The sequence below is a fragment of the Anser anser genome (genome assembly GCF_964211835.1).
Source record: "Anser anser genome assembly, chromosome: Z".
NCBI classification, from domain to species: Eukaryota; Metazoa; Chordata; class Aves; order Anseriformes; family Anatidae; genus Anser; species Anser anser.
In genome coordinates, this window is record NC_139723.1 from 41,119,366 (window position 1) to 41,135,221 (window position 15,856).

The window sequence follows — 15,856 nt, forward strand, 5'->3', positions numbered from 1 at the left end:
ATGTTAAAAAGGACTGGACCCAGTACTGACTCTTGGTTAAGCCAACAATTACCGGCCTCCATCTCAATCTTGCACCACTGATCACTGTCCTCTGGGCCTGGCCATTCAGACAGTTTTTAATCACCTTCCTGTCTGCCTATCTAGCTCATACATCAACAGCTTGTCTATGAGGATTCTGTGCAAGACAGTGTCAAAGCTCTCACTGACTCCAGATAGACAATACTCACTGGTCTCCCCTCATCCATCATTTTATCATAGAGGCTTATCAAGTTGGTCAAGCATGACTTCCCCTTGGTGAATCCATGCTGACTACTCCTGATGATTTTCTTGTCCTTCGTGTGCCTTCATGTCCTTCAAAATGCTTTCCAGGATTAGCTGTTCAACATTTAATTCAATATAATGGAATGTACATTCTTAGAAAAATAGCAATCTCTTTTGATGGGTATTTCAAAGTAAAGACCAATGTTGTCTGTTCCAAAGAAACTGCATGTAAAAAAAATAAATAAATGGAAGAGAGCAAAAGCATGTAATAACAATGTAATGGGTGTTTGTGCATTCCCCTCCCCCCCCCACACACACACCCCCTCAAAAAAAAAAAAAAAAAAAAAAAAACATGTATTTCTTGTACTTTGAGATGTCATTTAGGAAAAACCCTCAAATCTTAATGTAAACCAGAAAGGTATGAATTTTCCAAGGACTATCTTCAGTTGGAGAAACAGTTTTCTGAACTCTTCTACAGTTACACATAGCTCGAGTTTTTGTTAAAAATAAATCTAAGAGTTAGCCACTGAACTAATTTTTAATTCACATAAAATGAAAGAAAATATAAAATGAAAAAATGAAATGAAATAAAATAAAGTAAAATAATAAAACAAAACAAAACAAAATAAATAAAATAATATGTGATCTTTCTCACCAGAATCCAAGAATTCCAATTTAAAGACCTCTGAATATATCTTACATAACGTTATTACAAAATTGTTAGAGAGATGGAGTGTCTGGTGGTTTAGTAGTGAGGGAAAAAAAGAGGAGTTCATAGGACAGAAGCCAAAGGGTTTCTCTTGTTTTGTTTTGTTTTGCTTTGTTGTTTTTAATGTTTATTTACTTTCTAAGATGATACTCTATCTGGAAGCACCCCACACTGTAGGAAAGATGTAGAAATGTCAGTTCTTACAGTAACCTGCTGATGAAGTTGTTTACTTCCACTGAGTAAAGTCACAGTTACCCAGGAGAGTTTCCTAGGTATCCCCACAGTGAGTGTGTATTGCTGTGGGGGGTGATATTCTTCAAGAGCAGTTGTTAATCTTTCCATGACAACTAAAATAAAGGTATGCTTCCAGTAAGCTTTGCTTGGATCTGATTTATACACGAAGTTTCACCGGTTTAAAAGAATGTGTGATTTTTAAGACAATTCATGTAATATTTACAATTATTGCAGGAATAAATATATATATTTTTTTCCAGTGCTGCAGTGACAGAAATGCTAAATAATAGTTACTTTTAAAAAAATCTTATTATTTCTCTGTATGAAGCTTTTGTTACAATTTGGTATTTCAAATAAAGCTTTTAAAGGTGTTTTAGAAAGCCTTTAATATATGCCTGTTAGAGTAAAATATGCATTCTTCACACGGCTCCCATAATTTAATGTACATATAATTGCAGTCCAGAAAATTTATACAAAACATTTCAAAATCTGTTGTTGTTGTTGTTGTTGTTTGTTTGTGTTTGTTTTCCCATCAAATTTTTAATTTAGCCAGCCAAACTTGTCAAGCCTTACTTCCAATAAAGATGCTTTTCAGGATAATCATTTGGGAAGACCATTCCATGGTCTTATGATCTTATCAATATTCAGGGATTTAGTGGTGATAATTTACTTGATGAAATAATTGGGCTGGCAAAATATTTGCCTTCTAATAGTGTATTTTTTCTGTTTTTATCATTTTTATTGGTTTGAATGTATGTATGTATGTATCTATCTATCTATCTATCTCTCTATCTATTTCTACTTATCAGTGTGACAAATGACAGTTCCACAAATAACTCCCACTTGCGACTCCTCATTTCTGGATTTGTACTGTTGAAAAAGCAGCAAAAAGTCTCAGTGAGAGAAATATCTATTGCTCCCTCTTAGTCAATTTGATTTCTTTACTGACTTGTTTGTTTTTTTGTTTGTTCGTTTTCATCAGTAAACCGCTGAGATAAAGAGCAAATTAAAGGAAAGACCTCTGAAGTGTTCTGAAGTGCTTTCAAAGGATATTCTTTTTTTTTTTTTTTTTAATAAATAATTATTTTGTGAAATATTTTTGAGTAAATTTTCCTCTGATCAACTACACTCAGTTAAAACCAACATCAATGATGTATTACATACAAACTTTTTGATCCCAGTATGGATATGTGTTACTTTGACAAAACACTATCTCCTCCTGCTCACTTCAGTTTGAATCTAAGTAAACAATAGTAAAATAATTTTGCTTTTCTTTATGTTCCAAAAACAGTAACAGTATAGTGGCATTTATATTACCACACATTTACCACAGAAAACAAAACAAAACAGGATAAACTTGTATGATTCAATAGAAATCTGTGGATACATGCATAATTACTTTTAACTCTAATAAGTACTTTTAATGCAAAAATTTTGGCCATGATAAAATGTTCATACCAGCAGAAAACTATTGAATAATTTTAAGATTTTGTATCAGTCTGTTCCAAGCACATTGTTAATAACACCAGGTGAAAATTTAACTATGAAAGTCAAACATGTATTGTGTTTTTTTCTACTAAGAAGATTAAAATTAAAAATCTTACGATTGAAATAAAGACAACTGGCAGATTAGGAGAAAAAAAGAAAAAGAAAAGAAAGAAAAAAGCCCAACGAGAGATATAAAACAAAATAAGAGTTTGGAAGAACTTGAAAAAAAATTGAAATCTTCAGCATCATAACAGTAGAAAGGTCAACTTATGTGAAATAACTTCTGTTATTTTATTTTCTGCATTTGCATTATGATTGTGTTCTGTTCCATTTCATTAACAGAAAACAGTGATGTAGACGAGGAGACAATGAAAGCAAACTCTCAGGGTTTTATTGGATGCCTCTCTTCAGTGCAGTTCAATCACATCGCTCCTTTGAAATCTGCATTGCACCACAGCAGCTCAGCCCCCATCATTGTGAAGGGACGCTTTACAGAATCCAGCTGTGGTACTTTAACTGGAGCTGACTCAACACTGAGTGAAACAACACATTCGTTTGCAGGTAGCAAATGTTATCAGTTTTTATGATCTATGAAGCAAAATCTAGAGTATTCATGACTTGAATAATTTCTTTTACTTTTCTGGCCCTCACCTGCTACTCCCCCACCCCATGGGTTATCATCTTAGAAGCAGTTTAAAAACTAGTTCACTTTTATATATTCTTACATTCTTCTTTCCAGACTTTATCTTTTCTTCTGAATGTTTACATTTTTCTTTTTATCTTTATAAAGTATTATCTATATCACTGTTCTTCTTTGCATACTTATAGTTGCATACTACTGCCATTGTACAGTATGTGACCTGTAAGCAGTTCAGAATTTCTCAAAAACCTTCTATTTTTCTGTATTTTTTTTTTCCCTGCTGCAGATCATTCTGGACCAATAGATGAGAGACAGCCCTTAAATAATGCAAGCAGAAATGACTCTGCAATTATTGGAGGTAATAGAGGCTACAGTAACTCTACTGAAACCTTTTCCTTCCTTCTTTTTTTTTTTTTTAAAAGAAAAAAAAAAGTGAGTCTTTCAATGCTGAATTGAAGTCAGTGGTAATTTTGTGTGCATAAGAAAACTAGGAAAAAGGCTTAATTTTATTACATTTCATTGGAAAGACAAAAATCAAACAGTGTTTTAAAAAGCAGTCAGAGGCTCTCATATTTTGTTATTAAATAAAACTATGCCATAAGTGTTGCTATACATTGGAATATTCTATTGAAATACCTGAAACGCAAGGTACTAAGAACAGGTTTCCAAACTGCCTAATGTTAGTGTCTATGACTTAAATTATTTGGATATCTTGTGACAAACAGCCTATGTTTAAGAAAGAAAAATCATTGCTCCTTGGTTATGCCAAAGCATTAGTTTTTGCTACACAATCAAGTTCAAAATGAAGAATATCTTCCTTAATGGATCTGAACAGTACAGCTTCTTCTTGAGAAAATTGGTTTTGCATTGCTTGAATGAATACTTTGACACTTCAAGACATTTCATTTTGGTTCTGCATGTGGAAAGGGATGTACTCTTGTAAAGAGTAGCATTTGTTCAGTAGACTGATAATCAGGATACGCATATTCCATTACTGTGTTTTCCTGACTGACCATCTTTGAGCAGAGATCCACCTCTGTTACAATGGAAAACCCTACCAGTTCTGTCTGTTTAGAAGAAACTAAGAGCTCTTGAGAGAACCTTAAGAGAGAGAATTTGGGATCACAGGTCTTCAGGAGAATTTCAGTTTCTGCCACCTGTATTGTATATATTATATTACATGCACCTGGGGCAAGTGTATGGCTTTGACAGTTTTAAATTATTTATTTATTTATTTTTCCATTGAGGAATAGCATTGTCTCTTGTGAGAATTTTTCCCCTGTGAGTATTTCTGTTTGTATTTGATTTTTTTGGGAGAAAGTGAGGGAAGAAAACCCTCACCTCTACTTTCCACTCATGAAAAAGGTATTTTTGCTCTATAATTCATTGGTTCAATTTTCATCAGTTACTACAATAGGAAGAAAGTTTGTTTAGAGAAAGGTCATCCCCCTTGATCCTTTAAGTTCTGAATGGGTTTCATTTTATGGGTTTTCAGAGCCTCAGCAGACAAATGACATAGCGGGGTTCAGCAGAATAGAGCTGCCAAGGCTTCCCACAGAGTATAAAAGTATTTAGGACTATGGAAAGTGAAGTTAGATCACAATCTGCACTCACCTGTGTTTCTGCCATTTAAATACTTATACCTGTTCTAGTCATTACTTGCTAACAGTATGTTGCATGGCCAGACAAGAGCTGACCACACTGGTGCTAAAGCTACTAAAATAAAAGGTAATAAAACCTTGTAGATTCCATGCTCATAGAATGATGCTTATGTCTGTATATTTTTATACACAGACACTTTAAGAATTTTACCACTGAGTTCACTGAGGTCAGAACTTAAAATACAGTTTCTGAGTTCTATTTTGAGTCTTAATTCTGTCAAAAAGTACTTTGCTGTTGCAAGGAAAAATAAATAAGTAAATAAATGTATTTAGATAAAGATTACTTTATATACTAGGCAATTTGGTGTGGGTGAGGATTTTAAATTGTACTAAAAACAAAGATGTTTTTGAACTTCAAGATACAATAGTTACATCTTTTGTTGTTTTTGTTTTTGTTGTTTTAAGATAATAATAACCTTGCAATTGTATTTTTATTAAAGACATTTGGGAATATGCACTCACAGTTTTTGTACTGTTTAAAAGTCAAAATAAAGCAAGCTATTTAACACTTAGTATAAGTCTAATGTAAGTACCTTTAGAACAATATAACAGAATTGTATGACTTCAGCTAACTCAGTCAAAGCATGTTTATAGACAGGCCTTTACAAGTACTATGACTGTGAAACAAGAAATATTTACTCAGATTTTAGATTCTGTTCCAGAGAAAGAGATAACACACACACATAAGTCTGTATTCCTAACATTAAGGGTGGCTGCTCATATGAGAGAATTAAAAAAAATTGACAAGTGCTATATTTTTTCCTTGAAAATGGATGGTCTGTTCTCATTTACAGAGCTAAGGGAATAGGTATTTTTATTTTTCTTGCAATAGTACCAAGGCTATGCAATGGATTGTTACTTCATCTAGTACATCTGAGTCACTGCATTACAACTCTTTCTCAGAATGCTTAGTGTTTTTTTTTTTTTTTTTTTTTTTTCCTGCAGCCTAGTCTTGCTTCCTGCTACTTTTACAAGCACTTTCTACTTCCCTTCTGTTTCTTTTCTCCTCAAATTCCTCTCCTCAGCCTCTGATAACATGAACTTGAGGGCCTGAGCCCATTATGAGAGGATGGATGAGGAAGGGAGGAGAGTGCTGGAAGTACATAAACTCACACGTGGCTCTGTGGGAAGTATCTCTTTCCTCGCTATTCCTAATCTGCTGGACTAGGAACAGCATACCCTGGTGCTTATTCCACACAGAGTCATGTTAGGTATGTGATACATACAGGCAAATTCTTATATAAAGCTTATGCTTCTGCCCATCTGTTTTCTATCTCATCAGCTAGAACAGCATAGTGCAGGTGGCTGTACTGATAATTATTTTGCCCTATTAGATGGAGTTGTTAAAGTTGTTGGAAAAGAAAGCTTACACAATGCTATCTGTTTAGGCAGGGACCCTATTTATTTAGGAACCCCAGTGCACGTAGCTACTGAAAAACACACCTAGTATGTCAGATCTAATCCCACAAACCTAAAAGGAAGGAACCAAATCTATTTTATCTTAAACATGAAGTTGGCCTTGCTTTTTATATTTTCTTATTTTAACTTGTATCTATTTATTACATAAAACAGTTACAGAGATAAGAGCCCTAGTTGATGCAGATCATGAAAGACTCTTCATCCCATTATAATGAGCCAAAGGCAGTCAAAGAGAGTTGGGATTTTCTTCTACAAGGCAAAACAAGCATTAGAATTTCTGTCCCACTTAGTCTGAAGATAGGCAGCTATAAACACTCATCAGTTTCCACTGTAGTCCCTGTGATGAACTGTTCTACTTTTCTTTTATAAATTCTTCTCATGAACTACACTGTTTAGTCTGGACCACTCATCTATGGTTTGAATTAATTTGTGTGTAGTATTGGATATGCATGGGGCTAATTTGGTGTTATCATTTTTACCATGAAGTGTCTCTGGCTTTTCTTTTATGGTCTACATAAACAGAGCTGATATGAGGACCTGGTTCAGAATTCCAGATTTCTCCTTTTTTCCTAACCCTGTTCTCCTCTGTCTCTCCCTGATCCCTATGCTATTACTTGCCTATGCTATTTCTTGACTTTTCTTTCTTTTTTTTTTTTTCCCACTAGGTGTGATAGCAGTTGTGATATTCATCATCCTTTGCATCACTGCCATAGCTATACACATTTATAAAAAAAAAAGCATATACTCAAAAAATGAGACAAAAGGATCTGAAAATGAAGACAGTGCTGAATCTGCACTGAAAAGTGAGCTTAGTACACAAAACACTGCCAGTGAAAATCAAAAGGAATACTTCTTCTGACTGACATTCATGATTTAAATTAATGTAATAATGTGACTGTCTGACTTTCTTGATAAGCCAGGGGATCTCAATGGACAAGAAAGCTCTTGCACTCTACAGTAAACACAATGGATTTGAGACCTGTTATACTGCATAAGTTCAGTCTCAGTGATTGGTATAGGGGCTTCTTAAAATTACATGCTGTCCTTAGCTATTATACTGTAAATGCATTTTATGTAACAGTGAATTAGATATTGTAACCAATTTCATTGTTGGTAGTTTCCGACTGTTCTGATGTGACCTTCTGAAACTGAAGTTTAACGTACATCTTGAATATTATTTATAAATGAGAAAATTGCTACAAAGCTGTTCTAATCCTTCTGTTTGAAATATCATTTTGGAATTTTGGTCAAGGTGAAAAGTAGATTCTAATAGTTTGTGTTACTAAGGAAATTCTTTTTATGTTGCATTATAGTGATTCCTCATACTTCCTCAACCTGAGAATGCCTTTTGAACTGCTGTTGGCTTGTGGCAGAATCTGTTTGTGAGCCATGGATTTAGTTGTCCAAAACAAATTGTACTTCTTTCTCCTGGGAGGTGACTAGTGCCACCATTGTCTTTTTTTGCTGTTGTTGTTTGACAAGTCTGGCAGGACTTAAAACAAAAGGGTGTACAGTGTGTTGAAATGCTGTAAAATCTCTTTTTGGTGTTCACTCACTGTCAAGTGATGGAATCAAGTTAGACTCATACATATTCTAAGAATTTTAATTCTTAATATAATTAAGATAGTAATTAAGATATAATTATTAAAAAAAAAAAGAATTAAGGAAAATTAAGAATTTTAATAAAACTAGGACCTAAAAAGACAAAACTTTTATTTGGAAATATCAATTAAAATATTAACAATGGTTAAACTGCCATGAGTGAAAACACATAATGATGATCGATATTATTCTCCCTAGAAATTAGTACTGTTTCTTCTGTGAAGTTGTAGTGGTCTGTACATCTGGCATGCATTTCCTGAAAACATTGTGTGTGTGTATGATCTACTCCAGACCTCAAGATTAAGTTGTTAAAACTTATAGAATTTACTTATGATTGTTATGATAATGAAATAGGGAATTTAGAGTCTAGCACAGTGGCTGCTACTTTAATATTTGTTTCTTCATCCATAAGAGTACCTACACTAGATGAGATAAGGTCTGATTCTAGCACCAAAAACTAATCAGATGCTTACTATCCTGTCAGAATACAAATGAGTTGCTTGTGATGTTGTATAAACAAATTATTAGATATGAAATATAGGCTTAAGTTGTTTAAACAAAAGAATGTAAAGCTACTATTGACGCCATAGGGTCTCTGAAATATCTATGTGGCCTTGTAAGAATGTCACGAGATTGACTGAAGGTATGTGTCCTTTGGAAAAGACATCTGGGAATGAAGTAGAATACCTCAAGGAATCTACAATAGCACCATATACCAATATTTATATAACTAATTCACAAAAAAGACTTTGTTGATTTGTTGTTGTTGTTGTAATATTTTTTTTTTTTCCATAGAAGACTGTGTGCCTAGAGCTAGAATCTAAGGAAGGAATCAGGACTTCTGTGTCCCTGTAGACCTGAAAGTTTAAAATTTAAATTTTTTCAAACTGATTTATACCTATTCCCATTGAAAGCAATGATAATGGTCACTGCTTTGCTCCTCTTTCAGTGGGAAGAAACAGAGTCAAACCTAGGCTCTGAGGCTTAGGAAATGTTTTTCATAGATGCCCAAAAACATTATAAAAGCATGTAAACCTGATATGGTGTTAAGAAAATATTAATCTTTACATTTATTTCCATATATAATTGTTGTATATAGAAATGTGAAGGAAAGTGTGATAATATATTTTAAAGCTTGTTTTCTTCTATCAATCTTTATTTTCGATTCTCAGAATTTTACACTCCCTTTTCTGCTTCATTCTGCTCATTTTTTCTTCATTTTTAGGAAAAAAAAGTATTTCCCTTTTTTGGTACTTGAAGGCTCTGAAATCAGAAATTTTTCAGCTTGATATGCACTGTTTCATATTCTTCTCAATTTTGCAGTTCTAAATGCATCTCTAGTGTAAGACTAAGGCTGAGTCTGAGGATCTAGGATCAAGAACTGTGTATATATACATCATGTATGTGTTGCTGTGTTCCATGGCAATAGGCTAGGAAGGTAAGGGAAGAATACGGGACACTTCTCAAATGATGAGAATGGATGAGAATACTTTATTTTTTATTTTTTTTATTTTTTATTTTTTAGATCATGCACTCTTAATTTGCTACTTTAGTTCCTGTCAGTCTAGCTAGATACTTTGAAGAGCGAATTATGACCCCTTCTCTTCAAGGATCTGACCTAAATTGCACTGAATTGAAGAAGAGTCCTTCCATATTCTCCTCTGAAATTCAACCTTCAAAATCTCAAGGGGCTTTCCCTTCATAAAAAAGATATGCCAGGGTACACATTTTCATGTGACTCGTATCAACAATACTATTGAAAGACATAAAAATCATAGTTAACAATTTTAATTCGTGTGGGATGTAATACCCATGTGGTGGGATGTAACACCCATGGGGGACAAAACTTTTATGGCAGTGGTGATTATAATATATTTGATCAACAAAATAGACATTTTGAATGAATTATGACACAGAGAGAAAGAGAGTAAGAAAATGTATCCACATGAGGACAGGCTGGAAGTATGTAAATCTAACTTTTCAGTCATTTGGTTTTACTTCTATTTGCTTGCTTATTTTTATTGTATTTCTTGATGGAGAGAAATATTTCTTCTGTCACTTCATTTTCCTCCAAATGGATAATTGTTTTCTTTCACTATTCTTTCACTATTCTTTAGCATTTTTAAAGGGAACAGGAAGTCAAAAGCAGAGTAAAGCCCATATTTCACTAAACAATTAAAAAAAAAAAATGTGTATAAATACCTGTGTGAATGGAACATTATTTCATTCAAAGACCTTTTTACAGCATTTTATTTTGTGGAGGATTCTAAGGGGATAAACAAATTAATTTTGTTGAATGCAGATCTATCTGCAGGTTTGTAACATACAATAATTATATCTCTCTAAAAATGCAAATGCTCATTTTCATCTGTAGAAAGAGTGATCATTTATATGTCACCTGGATTCAAAATATACAGGTTTCAACTGAAAATATATATAATTTGCAACTACTTGCTGCATTTCTATGGGTACAACAAAATGGTAGCACTGAAGTGCATTGAGACATCATACATCATTGTGCTGTCCCTTTTCTGAAACTTCCAATGTGTGACCTTTCACCTCTCTGATAATAAAATAAACTTTTTAAAATAAGGTGAGGAAAATATTTTTTATAAAATTTGTATTAAAAAGTTTAAAACTGACAACAGTATACTGATTTTTTTAACAGTAAAAATATGTAGAAGTCCACATAATATATTGGTGTCTGGTTATTTATATGTAATAGAACAAAGTGCTAATGTAATGAACTTGCTATGTATTGACACACTTTCTGTAGCAAACATTTTTTCTTAAGCATACAAAAAAAAAAAAGCACAAATGTTGGTGTATTAAAAAAAATGTCTGTGGGCACTAACTAGAAAGGGGTCATAATATATATTTAACATTTAGCACATAAATATAATTTAGTTAGACTTTGTAAAAAAACATCTTCCACTATATCTACTGTAGATTAATAATAGGTAACAAACTAAGTGCAGGATTTAACATGAAACATACTAATAGTCAATATAAACTTGCAACACCATTATTTATGACAGTGGTATACAAGGAAAAAAGTTTGAAGGAAAAAAAAAATCTAGAGAAGAATAAGTTGCAGATTTAGATTTAGATGCCAGTGTGAGATAAAATCAGAAAATTCAACTACTGAAGGTCTGCAGAGGACCAATAGGAAAACAGAGTTTTCAAATAAAATTAATTACCTTGAGAAGTAATTGTAGAAGTTTACACAGGAGATTGAGTTATAGCTCTATAGGGCATGTGATGCCACAAAGGAACACTGATCTTTGCAACAGAGAAGTATTTAAGTCAGAGAAAAATGTTTAAAAAATGTCAGAGAAAAAAAAAAAAAGAAAAAAAAAGTGCCCAATTCTCTGGGAGTAAAATGCATATTCTCTGATAAGTATGAAGAAAATGTGCCACAATTGACACTTTTAATATTTCATCAAATTAGACCCTTGCAGCTTAAGAATTGTTATATTGGAAAGTATACTGAATCCATAGTGTTTCTGATCACTTAATGAGATCGTACATTATTATAAAGAACAAGAATTAAAAAAAAAAAAAAAAAAAAAAAACCAGAAATTAGAACTGAATAAAAAGGTACAGGTGCAAAGGCACCGCAGTAATCTCAGTGTGGTGGTTTTTTGTTTGTTTTGTTTTGTTTTAAGTATACTCAAGAACATTGTTAAAAGAATAATGATATGAAAGGATCTCCCCTTTAAATTTATGCTTTTCTAGGGACTTTTTGTTGGTAGTAGGAAGGAAGGGTGTACTGGTTTTCTGTACCAAAAGTGCTAAAGCTTCCCTTACAGAAGCTTTACAGAGAGAGTAAAAAAATAAATAAATAAATAAAAAAAAAATGCTTATGGAACACGATTTTTTAAGAAGCTACACTTCTTTCTTGTTTTCAAAGGGTTGTCTGAAAAGTAATTTTTGACAAGGACTGGCACTGTTCTTTGGATACACTCTTCAAACCTCTTAATCCTTGATCTCACCAAAGTTATAGAAAGGAATGAAATATTATTCCTACATTGCAGAGAGTTGAATGCCTTTCCTACAAACACCGACATAAAGTTAAGTTTAATTTCATATAATTTTCTAATTTCCAGCTCTGATGAAATTTTAGTATTGCTAAGAAGATATAAATAACACTAAATAAATAAGTACTTATTAAATAGTGTGGTGTGTCCACAGGGGAAAAAATAAAAATAAATAACTAAGTCTCTACACATGAACAAATGGGGACAAACACACATACACATGCTCGTAAAACAACTATGTAGTCAGAGCTAAGATTCCTTCATTTAACTATTTATCTTGTGTCAAATATTAAAAAGTAGGCCAGAGCTGAAAAACACTACCCTCACCAATGCTGAAAAAATATCCAATCATTTTCAGAAAATACTTAACATTTCACGGTGGATTTGTTTTGTTCTGTTTTTCAACAGAATAAGAACACTGGAGCTAGTAATTTCTTACAGAACAGTAAGAGGTACAGAAATCTACTACAGAGTTCTGTGGTCTCTGATGACAGAAGAAAAGGTTACAGTATCTCTCATGAATACTGACTGTATATCTCTCCCTCTCTTCCCCTCCCTACCTCCCCTAGCCCATTCACCCCACTGCAGCATCTAGGACTTGAGAAATGATTTGACTGATTGGACTGATCACAAACTACAGTCATATTATTCCTCCCTGCATTAAACAGCATATTTCATGTACTGTCCAATATGTGCCTTGGGAAAATACTAATCAATTAGTAATGTTTTCATAGAATCACAGAATATCTCAAGTTGGAAGGGACCCATAAGGATGATCGAGTCCAACTCCTGGCACCACACAGGTCTACCCAAAAGTTTAGAACATGTGACTAAGTGCACAGTTCAATTGCTTCTTAAATTCAGACAGGCTTGGTGCAGTGACTACTTTACTGGGGAGCCTGTTCCAGTGTGCAACCACCCTCTCGGTGAAGAACCTCTTCCTGATGTCCAGCCTAAACTTCCCCAGCCTCAGTTTAACACCGTTCCCACGGGTCCTGTCACTGGTGATTATGGAGAATGGGTCACCTGCCTCTCCACGCCCTCTCACGAGGAAGCTGTAGACTGCAATGGGTTCCCCCCTCAGCCGCCTCTTCTCCAGGCTGAACAGGCCCAGTGACCTCAGCCACTCCTCATATGTCTTCCCCTCTAGGCCCTTCACCATCTTCATAGCTCTTCTTTGGAAATTCTCCAACAGTTTAATGTCCTTTTTATACTGTGATGCCCAGAACTGCACACAGTACTCAAGGTGAGGCCGCACCAGCGCAAAGTGGGACAATCACTTCCCTCGACCGACTAGCAATGCCGTGCTTAATGCATCCCAGAATACGGTTGGCCCTCCTGGCTGCCAGAGCACACTTTTTAATCAACTTATATTAATTCACAAGAAGCATATTTTTTTTTCCCATGCTGTTAACTGTCATTTAGGATGTATCAGGACTCACTGCTTTCGGTCAGGTGAGAGAATGGACAACGGTGAAAGACTCATAAGTCTGTGGAGGAAAAACAGCTACTTTAAATAGTTCTGAAGTCCAAGAAAAATTACAGTAGAATTGTAAATAGGTGTTACATCAGACTTCACAAATATTCATTTGTCATCAGGAACCTAGTGATAACAACATTGAGTGAATCATTAAAATAATACATGTATTACTCAGTAAACTAACAGATAGGACTTGGTAATCTTTGTATGCTACATATTTTGATACAACATGATCTTTGTTCCTCTATGTTATTCTGATATATGCAAGAACTTGTCATTTTAAAACCAATGCAATCTTTTTGGAGTCTATGAGCTGATAATTTTTGTTGTTGTTGTTTTGAAAAGCAGAAGTGCCTTGCAAGTAATTTATAAAGTCAATGTTTAAAGGTCCCATCATAAAATTTTCTGAGTTAAAAAAGTAAAGGTTGCAAAACCAGCTATCACTACATAATATGAATTCAGTGATGGATGACTGTTTACAAATTATTTAAGTAATTAACAGATTTTCAGCTCCTTTGTGCAGTAACAGATATTTGTGGAGTGATCTCTGAGAAGCCCAAGAATATCTACCCCACCCTCTATATGTATGGCATTAAAAAAAAAAAAAAAAAAAAAAAAAGCCTTTAACATTTCCATTTCGGGTTCTTAAAAAGGAGAAAAATAATGAAGCTTTTACTATATTGATATTGATTTATTAATATTTGTAAAGCCCTTTGAAGGTGAAAACCTTTATATAAATGGATAACATCATAATAGAAATGAGATTCAATCTTTTATTGGGCAAAAAATGTTATGGTAACTAACACTAATTACCTCTATTTACTTTAATACATTTATTTCCAGAGATGGTCCTTTTTCTTTCGGTCAGAAATAATAAAACTTTCCTGTTCTTTTATACATAAAGATAGAATGTCAAATGAATAAAGAGGAGAAAAAAGGACCCTGGACTATTTGATGTAGTACAGATTTGATTGCATGTCTTTCATCAGCAAATTAGAACCCAGAACGTTTTCATTGAACTAGATGGGTAATAGTTGAAGTAAACAAGGTAGGTGTTATATAGACAATACAAAACGCGGATTATAACAACATGTCTGTATTCTTGAAAAATGTTTCCTGCCAACGAATTAACCCAATATTAACATAATGCATATGCATTTTAAGTGGAATTTCTAGCTCCTTCTTACTAGCTTTGGCTGATTCATTACTTTTGCAACTTTTCAAAAATTATTTTCATATTTTAAAAATTATTTATTTAACAGGGTGTTAATCTTGTAACCACTGGTAACTGCTAGGTATACCATGTCTTATCTTTTACACTGAAGGGTAAAAATAAAATAAAATAAAATAAAATAAAATAAAATAATATAATATAATATAATATAATATAATATAATATAATATAATATAATACAATACAATACAATACAATACAATACAATATAAAATACTACATTCTAAAACCTTTAAATCTATTGCATATGTAAACACTTCTTATATACATTAAAAAAAAGAAAAAAGTTTATTTATTCACATGCATGTTTTATGCAATGTAGGAAATTTGCTACCTAAACAGAAATATATATGGGTTTTAGGTTTTGTTATACTTTTTTTTTTTTTTTAATTTTCTTTCTTTCTGTCTTTCTTTTCTTTCTTTCTTTTTCTTTTCCTTCCTTCCTTCCTTCTTCCTTTCTTTCTTTTCTTTTTCTTCCCTTCCCTTCCCTTCCCTTCCCTTCCCTTCCCTTCCCTTCCCTTCCCTTCCCTTCCCTTCCCTTCCCTTCCCTTCCCTTCCCTTCCCTTCCCTTCCCTTCCCTTCCCTTCCCTTCCCTTCCCTTCCCTTCCCTTCCCTTCCCTTCCCTTCCCTTCCCTTCCCTTCCCTTCCCTTCCGTTCCCTTCCCTTCCCTTCCCTTCCCTTCCCTTCCCTTCCCTTCCCTTCCCTTCCCTTCCCTTCCCTTCCCTTCCCTTCCCTTCCCTTCCCTTCCCTTCCCTTCCCTTCCCTTCCCTTCCCTCTCCCTCTCCCTCTCCCTCTCCCTCTCCCTCTCCCTCTCCCTTTCCCTTTCCCTTTCCCTTTCCTTTCCTTTTCCTTCCTTTTCCTTTCTTCTTTTATTTTTTTTACTTTTTTTTTTTTTTTTTTTTTTTAGAAAAGCAAAGGCTGGGATAGAATGGCATGGATTTGGGAACTACTTTTACCTCTGTCAAATGTTGATTATGAACAAATTATTTTAAAGGCATTCTACAAAACGTTAATATTTAATCTACAAAAAAATAGACACCAGAGAGAAAACACTGAGAATTTAGCAGTAGATTCAGACCCACAGTACT

At 33.8% G+C, this 15,856-nt stretch overlaps 1 protein-coding gene across 6 annotated transcripts in view; it reads left to right on the forward strand.

The window, feature by feature from the left end:
* Positions 1 to 15,310, forward strand: part of CNTNAP4 (contactin associated protein family member 4) — a 270,899-nt gene extending 255,589 nt beyond the window's left edge. For 5 of the 6 annotated variants that reach the window (XM_083819196.1, XM_083819200.1, XM_083819197.1 and 2 more), the window contains 3 exons: positions 3,035 to 3,253; positions 3,619 to 3,690; positions 7,078 to 15,310. In XM_083819196.1, the coding sequence (XP_083675322.1) occupies positions 3,035 to 3,253; positions 3,619 to 3,690; positions 7,078 to 7,271 (485 nt within the window). In that variant the 3' untranslated portion in view covers positions 7,272 to 15,310. Of the gene's footprint in view, positions 1 to 3,034; positions 3,254 to 3,618; positions 3,691 to 5,938; positions 7,032 to 7,077 lie in introns of those variants that run through there. The other variant, XM_083819199.1, reaches the window with a different exon arrangement.
* The last annotated feature ends 546 nt before the right edge of the window (positions 15,311 to 15,856 follow it).